A 22,005-nucleotide genomic window follows, 5' to 3' on the forward strand; every position below is an offset into this window, starting at 1 on the left:
CATTTTCAAACAATCAAAACTATAAATGGAGTAGTTCTTTTAAAAGTTGAATCTCATACATCTGTTTTAATATAAAATAAACCAGATGCTCCGCAGGGCGTAGCTTTATACGACCGCAGAGGTTGAACCCTGAATGGTTGGGGCAAGTATGGACACAACATTCAAGCTGGATTCAGCTCTAAATTTGGATTGTGATTAAATAGTTGACACAGCATAGGTTTCTGACACAGAATGAATGTGTTCTAATGAACTTAAAATTTTTGTTTTCTCTTAGAGCAATTCACTATGCTGTTGAATATTAATCCTCTCAAAAAAATGTTTGAAGAAATTTTCTTTTTTATTTATGAAATTTCAAATGAGAAAAATTGAACCCAATTTTTTTAATCACATCCCCCTTTCCCTTATTCCAAAACTAATCTCAATTAAAATTTCTAATGGAGTTTGCAACAATAACTACTCATTTAAATACATCATAAAATATTAAGATGTAAAAAAAACTGCTTGTTATCACTGAATGGTAAAGATTATTTTAATTTATCAGTTGGTAGTAAAAAGTGAATATACATTGTATATTGTATATAACAAAGATTTAAGTTGATTCTGGACAAAGAAAGATAACTCCATTTAAAAAAAATCTTGCTATTGCACAATATTTTGCAATTAGATATTTCTTGCTTACTATTCTGGACAAAGAAAGATAACTCTAATTAAAAAAAAATTTGCTATTTCACAATATTGTGCAATTAGATATTTCTTGCCATTGCGCAATACTGTGCAATTGAAAAGACTTGCTATTGCACAATACTTAATATAATAATTTTAGATCCTGATTTGGACCAACTTGAAAACTGGGCCCATAATAAAAATCTAAGTACATTTTTGGATTCAGCATATCAAAGAACCCCAAGATTTCAATTTTTGTTAAAATCAGACTAATTTTAATTTTGGACCCTTTGGACTTTAGTGTAGACCAATTTGAAAACAGGACCAAAAATGAAGAATCTACATACACAGTTAGATTTGGTATATCAAAGAACCCCATTTATTCAATTTTTGATGAAATCAAACAAAGTTTAATTTTGGACCCCGATTTGGACCAACTTGAAAACTGGGCCAATAATCAAGAATCTAAGTACATTTTTAGATTCAGCATATCAAAGAACCTAACTGATTCATTTTTTGTCAAAATCAAACTAAGTTTAATTTTGGACCCTTTGGACCTTAATGTAGACCAATTTGAAAACAGGCCAAAAGTTAAGAATCTACATACACAGTCATGACAGTTAGATTCGGCATATCAAAGAACCCCAATTATTCAATTTTGATGAAATCAAACAAAGTTTAATTTTGGACCCTTTGAGCCCCTTATTCTGTTGGGACCAAAACTCCCAAAATCAATACCAACCTTCCTTTTATGGTCATAAACCTTGTGTTTAAATTTCATAGATTTCTATTTACTTATACTAACGTTATGGTGCGAAAACCAAGAAAAATGCTTATTTGGGTCCCTTTTTGGCCCCTAATTCCTAAACTGTTGGGACCTAAACTCCCAAAATCAATACCAACCTTCCTTTTGTAGTCATTAACATTGTGTTTAAATTTCATTGATTTCTATTTACTTAAACTAAAGTTATTGTGCGAAAACCAAGAATAATGCTTTTTTGGGCCCTTTTTTGGCCCCTAATTCCTAAACTGTTGAAACCAAAACTCCCAAAATCAATCCCAACCGTTCTTTTGTGGTCATAAACCTGGTGTCAAAATTTCATAGATTTCTATTAACTTAAACTAAAGTTATAGTGCGAAAACCAAGAAAATGCTTATTTGGGCCCTTTTTGGCCCCTTATTCCTAAAATGTTGAGACCAAAAACTCCCAAAATCAATACCAACCTTCCTTTTGTGGTCATAAACCTTGTGTTAAAATTTCATAGATTTCCATTCACTTTTACTAAAGTTAGAGTGCGAAAACTAAAAGTATTCGGACGACGACGACGACGATGCAGACGACGACGACGCCAACGTGATAGCAATATACGACGAAAATTTTTTCAAATTTTGCGGTCGTATAAAAAATCTTAATCAAGACCTAATCTTGAAAATTATTTGCAAAAACTCAAATGTTTATGTACAGTTTGTAAAGTATTGACACTAAATTAATCATTGTAACTGCTGATTTATAATCTGATCTGGTTTATGAATAAAATAACAGATGGTTTTTCTAGGAGTCAATGTCCCTTAAATTAGACAAATAATGATATACAGTTGTAATAATCCTTGTTAAATTCTGTTTGGAACAAGTATATTACAAAACCCCCCAAAAAAACAATGTATGATAAAAATACAGATTCCATTATTATAATCAATGCCATAATTTTGCTACAAATGGACAATACTGTATTGAGTTAGGAAGATGCGGTATGAGTGCCAATGAGACAACTATTAATCCAAGTCACAATTCATTAAAGTAAACCATTATAGGTCAAAGTACGGTCTTTGACACGGAGCCTGAGTCACACCGAACAGCAAGCTATAAAGGGTCCCCAAAAATTATGAGGGTAAAACCACTCAAGCGGGAAAGCCAACAGTCTAATCTATATACAAAAACAGGAAACACTTAGAACACATCCACAAATGACAACTACTGAACATCAGGACAGGTGAAAACAATTGCTAGTCAATTAAGACAGGAGTCAAACATATCCAGGGTTCAATCTATTTTAATTTTGTAATTTGGAAGCCTTTTACAGCTTACTACATTTGGTTTGGATTTTGCTCATTATTGAAGGCTATACATTGCACTATAGTTCCTAACCTTCTACATGATGTTGTTAATTTCTGTGTCATTTTGGTCTCTTGTGGAGAGTTGTCTCATTGGCAATCATACCACATCTTCTTTTTTACATTTATATACCTGTTGTGGATTATCCATAAGAATGGCATTCTTGACTTCTGAATTAGCATTGTCAAACTTTGATATAAACTGGAAATCTTCATGTGATATCATCTGTCCTCTGTAAATCAACAGAAAATAATCATTATGTAAATCAATTAAATATCAAATATAATTTACATAAAACTGTCCACAAAAATAATGAAATGTGGTATAATTGCCAATGAGATAACTTTCCACCCAAAAAAATCAATGGTCCAAAAGTGGATGAATTTTTTGTTGTTGAAAAATTTAGAGTAGCAAGCAGAAAGTATGTATCTGAAGAGAAATAAAAAGTGCTAATACATTAAAACTTATCACTGTCAAGTTATTTACCATTCTATTTACCGGAAATAATTTTTAAGAAATGTGCAACAAAAATATTAATGGACTAATGAAGTGAGAGAGGGTGGCTTGACAGGTCAATTACAATATAGCCCCACTTGAAGAAAAGGGGTAAAACTATGCTACATTGTATATGATATTAACTTCACCAAATTCTGTATGTATATGCCTGTCCCAAGTCAGGAGCTTGTAGGTCAGTGATTGTGGTATGTTACTGTGTTACAAGAAACGTTACATATTTGTTTTATGTTTATTATATTGTATGTAAATCAGGCCATTAGCTTTCTTGGTTGAATTGTTTTATAATTGTGTCATGTGTGTGATATATGGTCTTTGCATATTGTTGGAAGCCATATGGTGACCTATAACTGTTATTTTCTGTGTCATTTGGGGTCTTGTGGAGAGTTGTCTCATTGGCAATCATACCACATCTTTTTTTAATTATATATAGGCAACATTATTTCTATTTTACAAAATTTTCCTTTGATCTTACTGACTTTTAATTTTCATTCTCAGCACAATAGAGTGATATGAAAAATTATAGCAAGAAACTAAGAGCACACATGCCGTAGTCAATGAAATTAGCAATGTCCCAATAGGTAAAATAGCAATAAACAAATTATCATTGGTCATCCCACCTTGATTGCTTTTCTCACTTACTCCGTACTGGATCAAGTGAAAAAAATCAGATGACCATCAAAATCTGTAAATATTACAAGAACTTACTGTAGATAGGACTGCCAGTTGACTCGGTTACTTCTGACATCATTGGCTCTCTGTTGTAATAAACTGGTGGCCACTTGTGCTCCTGAAAATGTACAATATAAAAGATACAGATAATTATTGTTCCACTGTCATAGAAAAACAAAGGATATTATATAGTTCAAATACAAAACTTAAGATATGATAGATGTAGAACTATCTTTAAATACCCCAAACATATACTGTAAATTCTAAAATTATTGCCAGGTTTTATTCATGCGAATAATGCCACTGGATGAGATCGCTACAACAAGAACAAACATTTTGAATTAGATACATATATATTTTGTACACAGATTTTCCTGAAATTATAATAATTAATCTAGCATTTTTGACAATTCTTCAAAAATCACAATAATTTTCTTCAGTTTACAGTATAGACTTAAGCTTGCCCCTCCACTTCCTTTACCTAGCTCAAAACTGGAAATGTCTGGTCCCCTGCAAATGCTACAAATTGTGTCAAATCTTGAAAATCAGGTAAAAATCAGACAAAATGTAAACTGGAACTTACATGCATATGTTCAATTATAGTTACCTGGACAACAATGTGATTCTGAAATAAATCAGTACAAATTTTCAAAAACTTTGAATTCTATTCCAACCATATTCCCCAAATGATAATATATGCATGTGTAACATGTACAAAGAAACATAGATTGTTTCATGTCTACCTTTCCCCTTCTTTTCTAAATACTGTTTAGTGACAAACTGATCAGCCTCGATCAAATGACGAGATTCCATAGACTCCTCCTCTTCCCTAAAACCCATTGCAGGGGTAGAAAATCGGCGAGGGAGAACTAACTTTCGGAAATGTCCCTGCTGCATTGTAGTCGATGCATCCCCCTCCTTATCAACTTCTGCAGACTTTGTCCCCGTCACTACATAGGACGATTGGCGCCTCATCGATTTCATAGTGAGAATTCAAATTTAGATTTTTATGAAACAAAAAATGGTCTTTGCTCAAAGTATGTTAATACAGTTTAAACCAGTTCACTGTATTCATATAAAAAAATATTACACATTCCATAAATCTATCGGCAGAAATCTGGTTCAACTTTATAAAAGTTCATCCAATATATTGTTAAAATTCGTAACAAAAATCTCATCTAACAACAAAAAGGAGTCACTCAATTGAAAATACAGTTTGAAATCCTATTACCGGTACATGTATTCCAAAAATTGTTATACACTAAATCCAAACAAACTATCCAGTGAATTTCTAGAAAAATATCAAGTTTTTCTTCTTTAGAACAAAAGACGTACATCAATCTAAAAGGTTTATTCTATTTCTGCACTAGATATCATTTATGACTATACACAGGAAATACAGCTTCACCAAATAGTCGGAAATATCTAATCTAAATATTCTGTAACAAAATTAGCGAAAAATAGTAATGAAAATCAATGCCTTTATATCCAATCTTTGCAAAATTAGCAGCAATTAGGTCCTAATACTAGAACAAATGATGAATATTGTTTTATTTCTCAACGTAAAGAGGTTCCAATCCTTTTTCTTCCTGTTGTCTTAATGGATTAGCCTATTAAGAATTCTACTAAACCTGTCTTTAAATGAAACTGTATATGATCAGCAGGAGTAACCAGAAAAACCATTAAACATATGATATCCTAGATTTTATCGTAGATTTTCAAAGTTTTAATCAGATCAGTTCCAAATTCAATTTTCTTTGAAAATTACTTTGTCTCCTTAATTCAAAATCATTGTCACTAGTCTATTAAAATTTTAAATAGAGATATGTTCGATGAGCTGTATCATATTGTTAACGGCACAATAACATGAAGGTTAAAAATCCAAAAAAATCAAGCAATTTTACTTCTCTGTCACATCAACCATCAAATCATCCTTTAATTTTAATCCATTAAACTATAAATCATGACAAAATCTTCAGAAAATGTATAAACTTTTAAACAATTATCCGGCACTTTCAATTTTCTAATGCATGCCTCAACTGAACAGCCAACATGTTGCAGTTGTGAATTTCGTTACATCACCGATTTATAAAAACATTTTAATTCTCCTTTTATATAAAACACTGTATAACATAGAAAGTGCACAGATGTATGAGAAAGAAACTTCTAAATTGTTGTATTAAAAAGTAAGATCAATATAAAGATGTAATTCGCTATTTTTCCTGGTTTTCAGAACATATGTCACTCATGGAAATTTGATGAATGATTTTACCCTTCAGGCATTCAGGGAATAACTCTAAACATGGATATTATTTAATGTGGAACCAATATTTTCATTAATAAAGTAGGTAGTACTAAATATTAGTTCAGAAAACTTTTTTTTATAAATATCATCTATGCATTGCTAGGGTAATTTATGTTTTAAGGCAGGTTTTCTCAAAGTTCGCCTTTGTGAAGTTATTGAACTAAGCAGACTTCCTGCTTACACAAACACTAAATGCGTCAAAACCAATAATTGTGCATTAACCAGGGTAACTGTCAAAAGTTTGTGTGAACTTACAGAAAATATTCAACTAAAATAAAGTAAGTACTTTTAGTAATTTATTGGATAATAAAAATATTGGTGAAATTTCAAAAAGTGATGAAAACAAATTTTTCAATATCTCTCTAGTCATTCCCAAGGTTGCCAGACTCAATGGAAAAAAAAAACAGAAAGAATTGGTTTGGTCCAGCTAAGTGGTGTATGCATTACTGGACCAGCCAAAACTTTAATTTCGTCCAAATCCTATATGCAATTGTCTTGAAAAAAGAGTCTGTTCCAGCTAAGACGAATTACCAGTAAATGGTTAACTGGGCCAATCATGTCCAGTTAATTTCTCAAAGCCTTGGGAACCACTGGACTATAGTTATACTAAAATATTATAATAATTATTTGGAACCAAGTGATGAGGAAATTAACAACTATATGTTACCCTACACAGAGTTCTGGAAATATTTTTATATATGAAGAAAAATTGCTAGTCCTCACTACTATTTCTATTACAAAATACCAAAATTGAGTTGTTCCTTTGTAAATTATGGTGGCCAAATCTCTCGGGCCACCACCATCAAGATTATGGTGGCCAAATCTCTTGGACCACCACCATCAAGATTATGGTGGCCAAATCTCTTGCACTACCACCATCAAGATTATGGTGGCCAAATCTCTTGCACCACCACCATCAAGATTATGGTGGCCAAATCTCTCAGACCACCACTTTTCAAGAACTCTGTCTACAGATTTCAACTATTGCATGTTGTGTTTTGAGATGACCCCTAATAGGATGAAGCTAATTACCAACTTATCTAATTCAAACAACAAGTGTACAATGGTATCATAGCATGATAAAAATGATATGGTAATTGTCTATTGACTTTTGAATTATTGAACACAGACATCATTTGCATAAGTGTTCAGTTAATTGTTTACTTTGTATGCAATCAATACCAGGGATTAATTATGATGGCATAAAACATAGCTTTCTCCTTAACATGCTTAAATGCTATTCTATTTTGAGGACTTTAATAGTGCAGTTTCATTTCTTCAGTGCAGGGCAATTTTTTTTATGAAATAATTGCAGAAAATAAGGAAAGCAATAATATTAGGACAGGCAAAATGCCCAAATGTGTAATCCAATTTAAAAAACAGTAAATTCTGAAAACACTTCTTATTAATAACAATAATTGAAAATTAACCAACTACAATTTTCAAGTAAGTATAAAATTTCAAAAACCGTCTATAGTTGTGTATAATCCGCACCCCTTGTACAAACTACATATATATTTAAGGAAAAAAAGTGCGGACTATACATGCCCAAATACGGTAAAGGCCTAACTGGAAATGAAAGTAACTATTAAAAGGAAGGAAAATTTGATCAATTTTAATAATCCATTTTTTCTCAACCCTAAATCTAATATATTTTGTGACTAGATCAAGGATAGGGCAAACACAGTTGCATGTATCTTAAAGTTAAGCCTAATCATCAAACTTCATTTAAAACCAGTTACATTTATTTCCATCCTTTTTATCCTAATTTTTAAACAAGAACTATATCAGGGATCACCACAGATATGATTTTAAAGTGGGTGGTTATGAAGAAGTCTTTTAATTGTTGAATAATTCCTTTCAATAAAACACCACTTTGCATTACTATTAAAATCTATTCATTTATTATGATTTAATCTTAAAATCCAAAACTGGTGCTGGAATTGGAAGTACCACCCGAAAATATCCTGTGGTGATCCTAAAGTATCTTACCAGCAACACGATTATATTTGTTTGAGCTGACAGCTTAATATTGGAAATAAAACATAACAATTATATAAGAAAATTCAGATGAAATACAATCACATTTTAATAAAATTTAACCCTCACTGTGTAACCCAGTACCCCAGATATTGGCAGTTCTGTACAATAAGTAAATGGGAACTGATGTACCCAGAATTGGAATAGTCGAGGCAGACAACAAATACAAGTTAGGGAGCTACCATTTGATTTTTATGGGGGGGGGCTAGGATGAAATTTGAAAAAAATAGGCAGGACAGCAGTTTTGAGTAAAAAAAAAGGCAGGATGAGACACTTTGCAAAAAAAAAAGGCAGGATGACAATTTAGGTAAAAAAAAGTCAGGATAGCTAATAAAAAAAAAGGCAGGACCGAAGAGAGTGAAAAATAAAAAGGCAGGACAGAGATTACAACTAAAAAAAAATGCAGGACAAAATTTTTCATCCTAGCCCCCCATAAAAATCAAATGGTAGCTCCCTTAGTATAAAATAAGGAGAAGTAGTGAATGAGATCACTATTCCACAGTAATGATTTTGAATGCATGCTTAGGCAGTTATTAGCTACACAGGTGTTTCATGAAACTTGCAAATATGAGATATAATTGTACATAAAGTTGGTAAAATCTAAATTCAACTAAATATAAAGATAGATATCTGGAGCATTTTTTGTCACTTGCTTCAAGTACCTCAATTCTTACTGGTACACCAGTTTCAGTTAACATGCAGTACATAACCGACAATATCCTGTATTCAAGGATACATAGTGAACCTATCATAATATTAGTTGGAAACAATATCAATGTCATCTAAAAATAAATAACCTAATGCAAGCTATTTTGCTATCATGATCAGGTCTTTACTTAATTTATCTAAATATTAGAGTTGCAACCCCTAAATAAATATTCATTTGGCATAACAGAAAGTGTTGATAAGGGTTTTATATTGAATTTTATACTGCACTCGTTCTATTTGAGCAGTCAAAATGCGTTGACTGTATATTTCTATGTCATATACAATCACTGACCAGATATCACTTTTCCTCATGAATATTTAAATAGAAATTGCCTAAATAATATTGAATTATTCATACGAACTCTTCAACCTGTTCTTGTTTCAAATGCATACAACGATGCGTGGAATGACTCAACATTGTTTCTTTTGCAATTATTGGAAAAACATATTTAATTTGATAATATTATTTGTTTGCAACCTATAAATCATATAAATGTTTTATGCTTATGGTTGATATTTAAGTCCATACTCTCACGATTTCGTTCACCATCAAGTGTTGGTTTCAACAGGTTAATATAAATTTCATTGTGTTGTATATTTCTCCGCGAGCATGATTTGAGGCCTTTTTAATGGGTATTTCCCCCAATATTTAAATCAAATAAATAACCTTAACGCAGTGAACAACAATTGAAAATATGTGGGTTTTTTTTCCAGATTGCAGTATAAAGACAATAATAGTGCATTGACTTGACATATCAACGATATAAGGATTCATCCCGAAGCCTCATCCTTATATCGTTGATATGTCAAATCAATGCACTATTATTGTCTATGTTTCAGCTTAACAAGAGTAACATGTGGTTTAAGGTAAGTTACACTAAATCAAAATATCTGTGCAGTCAAATATGCAAATATTCATTTTCACAAAAGAAATTGCAATGATTCTAATGATCTTGCAAATCTAAATTCAAATTTAATACAAACAGTTTAACATCACATTCAAAAATATTTTGATGTTCTGAAAAATGCTGATTTCATTCCTCAAAATAATCTGATAAGCATATGCTTATTTCAAAAACGTAATCACCTCATGTAAAAAAAAAAATTTTTTGTTCTCCTGGTCTATGAACATGATGAAGTTTTAGTGAAAGAAAGTAAAACTTCTGACAAGTATGAAAGTAGGAAAGTAAAAAAGTTGAGTTTCATGCATAAATTAATTCATTGTTTTTCCTTGACCTACTGGCTAGGACAATAAAAATTAAGAATAGTTGTATAAATTAAACTAATATGTATGAATTCATTTATCTATAGAGCTATATAAATATTCAAACTCACCTCTCCCCATTTTGAAACACATAGATGTATTATACATTTGTATGTATATATGTATAAATCACAATTTCTAAAAAATCCAAAATGAAACCATCACTTCACTTTTAATAATCTGCAATATTATATTAGGTCAGGAAACATAAAATTCAGATTTAAAATGAATTTGATATAGATAAAATTTTGCACCATCACAGAATTATTCAACCATGCAAAATAATACTGATAGAGTTTTAATGACTGGAACATCAACAGAAAACTGAAATGATGACATTCTTTAATTTGTGAACATTATTTTGGAAAAATTTGTTTATTTACACAGAAAAGGTATTTATTTTGAATTAGCCCTATATACAGGTATTGTGTTTCTATTATAACAACATATAAACTACAAAATAAGGTTAAATAGGTAGATTAAATACTGTTTTTCTTGTTGACAAATTTGTGAAGTTTACATATAGAACAATTACTAGTCAATGCTAGTCTTAACTAGAGGCTCTAAAGAGCCTGTGTCGCTCACCTTGGTCTATGTGAATATTAAACAAAGGAAGCAGATAGATTCATGACAAAATTGTGTTTTGGTGATGGTGATGTGTTTGTACATCTTACTTTACTGAACATTCTTGCTACTTACAATTATCTCTATCTATAATGAACTTGGCCCAGTAGTTTCAGTGGAAAATGTTAGTTAAAATTTACAAATTTTATGAAAATTGTTAAAAATTGACTATAAAGGACAATAACTCCTTAGGGGTCAATTGACCATTTCCGTCATGTTGACTTATTTGTAAATCTTACTTTGCTTAACATTATTGATGTTTACAGTTTAATCTATCTATAATAATATTCAAGATAATAACCAAAAACAGCAAAATTTCCTTAAAATTACCAATTCAGGGGCAGCAACCCAACAACAGGTTGTCAGATTCATCTGAAAATTTCAGGGCAGATAGATCTTGACCTGATAAACAATTTTACCCTGTCAAATTTGCTCTAAAGGCTGCGGTTTCAGAGTTATAAGCCAAAATCTACATTTCACCCCTATGTTCTATTTTTAGCCATGGCCGCCATCTTGGTTAGTTGGCCAGGTCGCGGGACACATTTTTAAACTAATTACCCCAATGATGATTGTGGCCAAGTTTGGTTTAATTTGACCCAGTAGTTTCAGAGGAGAAGGTTTTTGTAAAAGATAACTAAGATTTACAAAATGGTTAAAAATTGACTATAAAGGGCAATAACTCCTAAAGAAATCAACAGACCATTTTGGTCCTGTTGACTTATTTGTAGATCTTACTTTGCTGAACATTTTTGCTGTTTACAGTTTATCTCTATCTATAATAATATTCAAGATAATAACCAAAAACAGCAAAATGTCCTTAAAATTACCAATTCAGGGGCAGCAACCTATCAACGATTGTCCAATTCATCTCAAAATTTCAGGGCAGATAGATCTTGACCTGATAAACAATTTTACCTGATGACAGATTTGCTCTAAATGCTTTGGTTTTTGAGTGATAAGCCAAAAACTGCATTTTACCCCTATGTTCTATTTTTAGCCATGGCGGCCATCTTGGTTGGCTGGCCAGTTCACCGGACACATTTTTTTAACTAGATACCCCAATGATGATTGTGGTCAAGTTTGGTTTAATTTGGCCCAGTAGTTTCAGAGGAGAAGATTTTTGTAAAAGATGACCAAGATTTATGAAAAATGGTTAAAAATTGACTATAAAGGGCAATAACTCCTAAAGGGGTCAACAGACCATTTTGGTCCTATTGACTTATTTGTAGATCTTACTTTACTGAACATTTTTGCTGTTTACAGCTTACCTCTATCTATGATAATATTCAAGATAATAACCAAAAACAGCAAAATTTCCTTAAAATTACCATTTCAGGGGCAGTAACCCAACAACGGAATGTCCGATTCATCTGAAAATTTCAGGGCAGATAGATCTTGACCTGATGAACAATATTACCCCATGTCAGATTTGCTCTAAATGCTTTGGTTTTTGAGTTATAAGCCAAAAACTGCATTTTACCCCTATGTTCTATTTTTAGCCATGGCGGCCATCTTGGTTGGTTGGCCGGGTCACCGGACACAATTTTTAAACTAGATACCCTAATAATGATTGTGGCCGGACGCCAAGTGATGAGAAAAGCTCACTTGGCCCTTTGGGCCAGGTGAGCTAAAAATGTAGAATATATATATACATTTTAATTCAAAATCAAATACTTTACATGTATTTCTACATACATATAGGACAAATTCCCATAGCAGGTAAGAACTTAAGATAAATCTATTTTTCAGGGAAAATCATATTCTACTTGAACATATTAAAATTTCTATGAAAATCAAATATTGTGAAATTTATACTCAAGTCAGTTTTTAAAATATGAAAAAAATAAATAATAATTCAAATTCAAATACTTCATTTTTACCATCATGAAGGAAAATTTCTGTAGAAGGTCAGAATTTAGAAACAATGTTTGAACCCACATTTTTGGGAAAATTATATGTTACTTGATCATAGTGAAAAATGTATGAAAATCAGATATTTTAAAGATGAATAATGTATAAAATGAAAACAAACTGAAACATAATCTGATTTTATTCATACACACAGGAAGTTAGATGTACAATGCTTTACACAAAGGGATAAGGCCATGTCAAAATCTTGCATAATTCATTTATTTGAATGAATTCAATAATCATGTAGGCAAAAAGGTGATGCGATATGATTTTCAATAAGATTTGTTTAAGCAGAGACCAAATGACATCTGGCATGGTTAAACTTATACAGGCACAGCTTAAATGGCTAAAGACATTGTACAATACAAGTGTCAACCATCTTCCATAAGCAACCTATACCTCTGGGAATCCGTAAGCCCCTCCTACTACATGTACCATAGGCTGCATGAGCATTAAATAATCATAGGGTCACCAACTTTATTTGTTGAACATGTATGAAATAATGTTTTATTGTAATTGTTGAAATTTTTTTTAAATTAAGTTTTTGTTTTTGCTCTCATGCACTACAACATCAAGCTTATCTTGGTGATGCATATTGTTTTTGGTCAATGTTGAACACACCAAAACAAAGTCTGTTCTGGATGTTGGTTTCCAAGTGATTTTTTTCAAAAATTTATCAACACAGATAATTATTTGACAATTACATAATATATGATATCTCTTTTAAAGAAAATTCTACATGAAGAATTTATAGAAAGATGATTTTTGCAGCTTTTTTTAAAAGATTGTATTGTACAAAAATTACACATTTAGCCATTTTAAGGGAGAAAAAAGTTCAAATGTATTATTTTTTTTTTCAGTCAAAAATAATACATGTTCAAGCTTTATAAACCTCAAGATCATTCAGTTGTTTAGACAGGTTTTTGTACCCCTCAAATGATAATGCTCTCTTTGTACAGGTTTTTGTACCACTAAATGGTTACTCCTCCTTTATTCTTCTTTGATATTTGACTTTATATGGAAATACTTGGACCATTTGCAATGAAAAAATATTAATAAATATAAAAACCCATATATTATATATATATATAGTTTATATGATTAATAATAAAAAAATGTTTATTTTTTACAGCTTTACCAACACTACACAGAGATACAGCAATGACATCAACTGCTACAGATCTATCAATTTTCAGTACATCACTACAGATTTAAAATGTCTGTATCCAAAATTTATGTTTCTGGTTATATAATACATCCAGTGTTCTCCCCAGGCCGTTTTAGCGTCGCCGTACCGCGACGCTATATTTTTTCACTGTGATGCTATAATAATTCCCGCGACGCTATAATTATTTTGAAAATGCTATTTTACTTGTCCTCAATTTTGAACTTTCATCTATTATCGATTATGATCATAAAAATTATATCACCTTTAATTGTAATCCCTTTAAGTCGGACACTAAAGGCAATTAAGAGATTAAATAGCCAGGTTTTAATTGCCCTCAAGGTGATAACTGTTTGGATGCGAATATCCCAAGCTGACACTTGTGACATGACTAAACCACGTGTCTGCAATCACTAATTTCGACATGGAAAAATGCAATCACAAAAACAATTCGAATTCTATGTTTTGTATTACGAAATTTCGAAGATTAAAACGATTTTTTTTGAAAAGGTCGTTTTTTTGTACAACTCTCCAAAAAATACTTTCTTTCTCTTCCGGTAAATTTCCGAGAGCGAGAATTTTGGTTTTGAGCTAAAATCAATTTTATACTTCTTTAAAAAGTGATCATAATTGGCTTAAGTTTATGTTTAATTCATTTAATGCATTAAAAGCGTCTTATTCATTCACAATCTCTTGTCAAACAATGTTTATTCTCGGACTTATTTTCGTTAATGTTTCTACGGCCGCCATTGCACATTTTTGTGTAACCTACGGATCGATACCGGACCAGAAATGACTTAAATCCGCATTTTCACGATAATGACAACAGACGGACGGTAGACAAAAATATACCAATAGAGAAAACTACGCATTAATAGACTATTTGTTAGATAACTTTGTTGAAATTACGTATCATTTTGATGTAAAGATAAGAAACAACAGGGACTAATTCATTCAATGCCATGAAACAATGAATTTCATAAACATGATAAAAAAAAGTTTTTAAATTGATATTTTTTTTGCTACTTTTGCTTCTTTATCTTTACTTAATATAATATAAAAAAAATAGTTAATTTTGTGTACTAGATATTTAGTTTTGTATACAGGTTGCACTATAATGAACCATTCATTAATTTGACTTATTGTTGGGTAACTGAAAGCACATATTTATTTTTATTTGGCACAAGAGGAAAAAAAATAACTCTGTAACTATAAATGAATAAAGAAAACATAAACTGAAACAACTGTTTTTGTTGTTATAGTTTAATTGTATTCTCAGTTATGAATTGAACAATATAAACTAAAACATATAAAGGAAATAGATAAGCAACGCAACGCGACAAATGACATTAAAAAAATACAGTTATTTTTTTTTACGCAAAATGTGATGCTATCCAAAATTTCTGGGGAGAACACTGAAAACATCTTTAACTTATCTTAGCAAATTGTTTTGTTGGGATAATATTGACACAGCTGAACAAAGGGAGATAACTGGAGTTAAAATATTATAAATATCTGTCTAAAGATAAAGTATAGTATATTACAAAATGTATCATATATCATTATATCAACTGCTACTTCAATCATGACAATGTATCTGATATAATTTGAAATTCAAAATGATTAATATGATATTCAAGTAAATTTAGATAATCATGATAATCATGATAAATTGGATTAAATCTTAATAAATTGTTAAATTTGGAAACTGTCAATTAATTTTCCAGTAGGATATTGTATTTTCAAGATTTATTACTAGTCTTATAAATGAAAAATTTTGTCCACATTGTAGGACTAAATAATTTTTCAATCAGTGGAATAACCTGTCAGATTTAACAGTGTCAGCAAAGACTTTGAATTATTTTAAGTTGGCATTAAATGGCAAGAATAGTAACCCATATAAATGTATATGTTCATGTTAATTGTTAAGCTGAGCACACCTAACGAAGTTCTATTTTTATAAGTATAATATATATAAATATATTATCATGCGATTATTATCAGATGGGAAATTGCATTACAACAATCCAAGATGAGGGGTCAGTAGAAGTTTTTTTGCTTATTTAAGGACCCGAAGATAAAGGTATACAGGTAAGACTGTCTTTATCTACATTAAAACAATTTATGAGATGAAACGGGTAAGAACCTTGTCGTGTCACATGACAGTAAGTTTAACATGTTAGACAAACATGCAAATTTCATTATTAAACCAGTATCATATGGAGACTTATCAGGAGCAGCTGCCTTATTCTAGCAAAGAAAGTCATTGAACAGCACAACCATCTAAAAAATTATGTTATTCCATATTTTTGTGCATGGCAAAGAGAGTAAAATGGTCAATTTCAGGGATGTCTTTTGCTTGTTAAAATAAATTGACAATTAAAAACTTAAATAACCTTTCTCTAAATCATCAATATTGCCTATCACACTTCCAATTGTCCCTAAATTTGCCATTTTCACCAAGTTGTCTGCTTGGTATATTTTTTTGGAAAATTATCATGTGATAATCATTGTCAATAAAATGCTTCAATTTTAGAGAAAATCTTAGTTTTTCAAAACGCATTGGTGATGTTAAACCACAATTTTTCATTTTGGTGTATATAAAATGCAGAACGCATCATGCTTTAGCTTCCAAAGAAAAACCATACGGACCAACAAAAATATGCGGAAAATGCGGACATTTTTTTCACTCTGTAATTGTTTGACTTTCAAATATTGCCCGCTGCAAGACAATATTAATCTACGACAAATGAATTTTTTTTAATGCCACTTTAATAATTTTACTGAAAATCTTTATTTTTGGCTCGCATTTCATAAGTTTTCTTTGTAAACATATCCTTACGCTATTTCAGTTTTAATGCTGTAAATAACTTAAGTGACGACTGCGAACACTATAAATATAAATAACTTAAGTGACGTCTGCGATGACTATAAATAACTGAAGTGACGACTGCGATCACTATAAATAACTTAAGTGACGAATATCTACGTAGAAGGTGGTATTTCTTATTAAAATAATTAAAGAATACAAGTTATGAACTTGCTAAACCAAATCTGCTTAAAAACAAAACAACAGTTTGTCGGTATACCAGTTATATAGTTTTCCAGAGAGACTATTCCAACTTGAAGACCTATTGGTGACCTTCTGCTGTTTTCTGTTCTATGGTCGGGTTGTTGTCTCTTTGACACATTCCCAATTTCCATTCTCAATCAATTGTTATCAAGTAAAAATCTTTGTAAAGTACTTATAATTGAAAGAAAATAAAACTAAATAAAAACATGTCATGCAAATGGACAGTGAGAGAAAAAAATGTGTCAGTGGGTTGGTGTTTCGTTTACTTTTTCTTTTTATATTATAAAAACTAAAAAAACCATAAGAATTATATCAAATTACCCTTCAAAAAAGAAGAATAAAAACATACAGTGCTGCTACGCTTTTTTCTTTGAAAAACAAACCAGGATTTGACAAGTCATTTACCTTCATGGATGTCGTCTGTTGTAACTGTATAGAAATCGTGTTTGTCATTATTCAAATTCTCCTTGGTATTATTCTGAAAAAAGCATAAACAGAATGTTGTCAATGTTAACATGATTTAAAGGAAATGTGGAATGTGCGTCAGTGTGGCAGCAACCCAAGCAACTAAAAGCCTACACTTAGTCTAACAAATGGAACCTGAATAGTTTTAAAATTTTGGTTCTCTAAGGATTTGTATCTTACTATACAAATCCTTGGTTTAACCTTATGCTTCGGAGGTTTTTTTTCGATGAAATAGTATACATTTTGACCGACTGAAGCACCCCCTTTTCAGGTGCAGGATTTTCTCCCTGCGATTAAAAAAAGCGATGGTGGCCATTGTCTATTTTCTATTTCCTTGGTCGGGTTGTTGTCCCTTTAATCGTTCCCCGATTCCATTCTCAATCTTATTTTATTTTTTCTCAACTTCATTATCAAAAAAGCTTCATGCATGTAATTCTTAATGGGATTTGATGATAAAGAGAGCAGTGAAAACCAATACTACAGTAAAACGGCCATGGCAAATTAAAAAAAAAATAAGGAAATAGACCGAAAACAAATTGTGACAAAAACTCCCTAAATACAAAATAACTAGTATATATATATATATATATATATTAGTATAGACATAAGAGAACACCAATTATATTCCTGTTTTAAAATTTATATCACGTGGACATACAGATAATCTTCAGAGAAGGTAATGGAGTTGTCGTAAGCGGTTTACGTTATAAGCAGAAGTCTGGCATCGAGGCGATTATCATCAGATACAAGACATGAAACTGAATTACTGGCATAAAGAAAGGGGAGTGTATGTAGGACTGGACTCATATGGGAACACAATGTGAATTCCTCAGGAAATTGACAAAGAGTGGAGTAACTTCATTAATTCAACATCCTTGAAAAATGGGACGAGTCATCATTTTTTTAAAGATCGAGATGTCTTTATTTTGCAAGGACAGTGATATTCCTAATATTTGTTAATTAAGAACAAACCTGAGAAAGAATAAAATCACGTCAAGATATAGATAAAGTATTCGGCTTTAATAAAATTCGGGTTTTTACGGAAAGCACTTCATCGTCAAAAGAGAATCGCTGACCAAATATTTATAAAATAAAAACAAATCATTTCAATATCCACCGCCAAGCTGCACAAGGACAATAAATTAAATAAACATAACTATAGAGAAAAAAAATGTATCTGCTGCACAAGGTCAATACATTCAATACAATACACATAACTATAAAGAATTAACATACATGTATCTGGAAAACATGCAGGAGGTAGATAGACAATGGAGCAAAACAACTGTGACAATTGCATTACATATAGCAGTCAATACTATATGAGGCTTGAATCAAACAATAGGGGGAGGGTTGAGATCTCACAAACATGTTTAACTCCGCCGCATTTTTGCGCCTGTCCCAAGTCAGGAGCCTCTGGCCTTTGTTAGTCTTGTATTATTTTAATTTTAGTTTCTTGTGTACAATTTGGAAATTAGTATGGCGTTCATTATCACTGAACTAGTATATATTTGTTTAGGGGCCAGCTGAAGGACGCCTCCGGGTGCGGGAATTTCTCGCTACATTGAAGACCTGTTGGTGACCTTCTGCTGTTGTTTTTTATTTGGTCGGGTTGTTGTCTCTTTGACACATTCCCCATTTCCATTCTCAATTTTAATATCTTTTTTATTTGTTAACATCCTAGGTTTTTTTCATCAGTGAAGAAGGATGCATATACCATTGTCGGGGTCTTTTCTTGAACCATGCCAGGCAGACATGTACAGCTAACAATTCTTCCATACAACATATAGTTGACCTATAATTGCTTATAGTTTAAGAAAAACACATCAAAACACAAAAACTTAACACTGAGCAATGAACCGTGAAAATGAGGTCTAGGTCACATTAAACCTGTGGGACTGATCATAAAATATTTCCACATACCAAATATAGTTGACCAATTGCATATAGCATTAGAAAAAAGACCAAAACTCAAAAACTAAACTTTGACCACTGAACCGTGAAAATGAAGTCAAGGTCAATTAACACATGCGAGCTAGTCACGTACACCTTACAATCATTCCATACACCAAATATAGTAGACCTATTATATACTGTATAAGAAAAACAGACCACAAAATCTTAACTATAACCACTGAACCATGAAAATGAGGTCAAGGTCAGATGACACCTGCCAGTTGGACATGTTCACCTGACATTCCTTCCATACACCAAATATACTAGACCTATTGCTTATAGTATCTGAGATTTAGACTTGACCACCAAAACTTAACCTTGTTCACTGATCCATGAAACGAGGTCGAGGTCAGGTGAATATTGTCTGACGGGCATGAGGACCTTGCAAGGAACGCACATACAAAGTATAGTTATCCTATTACTTATAATAAGAGAGAATTTAACATTACAAATAATCTTAACTTGTCAAGTAGTCACTGAAACATGAACATAAGGACAAGAACATTGGAAGGAAACTTCGTATCATGAGGCATCTATATACAAAGTATATGAAGCATCCAGGTTTTCCACCCTCTAAAATATAAAGCTTTTTTTTTTAAAAGAAGTTAGCTAACGACGCCGCCGCCGGATCACTATCCCTATGTCGAGCTTTCTTCGACAAAAGTCGCAGGCTCGACAAAAACATCTATTTACAAAACAATATGCAAACCAAATACAAATATGAAATATAGTCACGAACGACAACCACTGAATTGCATGCTCTTGGACTAGGGCAGGAACTTACAGAATATGCTTGGCTTTTTACCAAAATGAAGATTAGTACAATGGAATCCAGAAAATATAATCTGAGTTTCCGAAATAAACAGAACAACACTAAGGTTACGATCGGACGTATTATGGGCAATTGCTAGTACACCAGAATTCAAAGTCATCACAAGTGTTGCGCCATGGTAGCATGGCAAGGAAACAGGACGTGTTTTCGAATCATAACGTCTTGGTGTACGCATTTGAAAATAATTCTCAGATTGAATAAGAATCTGTAACTGTGAGTTAGTTGTTTTGAATCTCATTACTTGTTTCAACCCTTCTTATGACCTTGCACGTAAATGATCCTTATTTGAAGGAAACCGCATAAGTTTTGACTACATAAGGCTTAAGGTATAATTTGCCACGCTTTTTTTCCCTTGGATTCTGACATTTACATATATCAAACTTATTTTCAATATTACTCATGCCATGATAAAATTGTTAAAAGAAGTTGACAAATAACGTGATATTATAAAACATAAAATCACATGTCAGAAAATAAATTGCGCAATTCTCTTTTAACCGATTAAACTCTTGTCGATGAATTCAAATAATGTTCAAACCTGATCGCCGTCTGTATTTTCTGGGAACTGGTGTAACTCCTTGTGTATCCCTTTTTCATGTTTCCTACCAGGCATGTTTATAATAAAGTTTACAGGAAATCATATGATATATATGTTACGAAACACAACCGGATTTGATTATTTATAAAAGGAAAATAAATTTTGACTGAATTATAAAGAAACTATAAGATAAACTATCGACCTGTTTTGATAAAAAGTAAATTACAATTTAATAAACATATCGCAATATTTCAACCTTGATAGCAGAGGTCGTGCTGGCACGCACGTGATAGGTATACGATCGAATATATGAGCGTATTTAGGATATATAAATAGAACCGTTACATGTAGTTTAAAGGCACCTAAACAGTATGAAATACTCAACCGGAAAAGATTTTATCTACTGTTACACATTCATACTTCCGTGAGAACCTTTGACTATATAATATATATGTCTTTCATATAGCATACAATTTCAACAGATTCCGTTAAAAAATACTTAAACTTTAAAGGTTTCCAAATTCCAGTTTGTCTAATATAAAAAAAGATGATGTGGTATGATAAAAAACGAGACAACTCTTCACAAGAAACCAAATGACACAGAAATTAACAACTATAGTTCACCGTACGGTCTTCAACAATGAGCAAAGCCTATACCGCATAGTCAGCTATTAGTCTAATAAAATTGAGAAAGGAAATGGGGAATGTGTCAAAGCGACAACAACCCGACAATAGAGCAGACAACAGCCGAAGGCCACCAATGGGTCTTCAATGTAGCGAGAAACTCCCGCACCCGTAATCTTGAGTCCTTCAGCTGGCCCCTTAAAAAATATGTATACTAGTACAGTGATAATGGACGTCATACTAAACTCCGAATTATACACAAGAAACTAAAATTCTAAATCATGCAAGACTAACAAAGGCCAGAGGCTCCTGACTCGGGACAGGCGCAAAAATGCGGTGGGGTTAAACATGTTTATGAGATCTCAACCCTCCCCCTATACATCTAGCCAATGTAGAAAAGTAAACGCATAACAATACAGATTATAATTCAGTTCAAGAGAAGTCCGAGTCCGATGTCAGACTGGGATGTAGCAAAAGAAAATAAATAAAATGACAATAATACATAAATAACAACAGACAACTAGCAGTTAACTGACAAG

General features: G+C 31.8%; 1 protein-coding gene across 5 annotated transcripts in view; it reads right to left on the reverse strand.

Annotated features, from left to right (window-relative positions):
* Positions 1-21,010, reverse strand: part of LOC143055414 (V-type proton ATPase subunit H-like) — a 41,949-nt gene extending 20,939 nt beyond the window's left edge. Inside the window, exons 1-4 of one of the 5 annotated variants that reach the window (XM_076228554.1) lie at positions 20,843-21,010; positions 17,457-17,529; positions 3,998-4,079; positions 2,909-3,008 (exon numbers count right to left, since the gene is read on the reverse strand). In XM_076228554.1, coding sequence (XP_076084669.1) covers positions 2,909-3,008; positions 3,998-4,079; positions 17,457-17,529; positions 20,843-20,917 — 330 coding nt within the window. In that variant the 5' untranslated portion in view covers positions 20,918-21,010. Of the gene's footprint in view, positions 1-2,908; positions 3,009-3,997; positions 4,080-4,704; positions 5,347-16,374; positions 16,528-17,456; positions 17,530-20,842 lie in introns of those variants that run through there. The other 4 variants (XM_076228555.1, XM_076228553.1, XM_076228552.1 and 1 more) reach the window with 4 other exon arrangements.
* Between the last annotated feature and the right edge of the window lie 995 nt (positions 21,011-22,005).

This window comes from Mytilus galloprovincialis, chromosome 12, assembly GCF_965363235.1.
Source record: "Mytilus galloprovincialis chromosome 12, xbMytGall1.hap1.1, whole genome shotgun sequence".
NCBI lineage: Eukaryota > Metazoa > Mollusca > Bivalvia > Mytilida > Mytilidae > Mytilus > Mytilus galloprovincialis.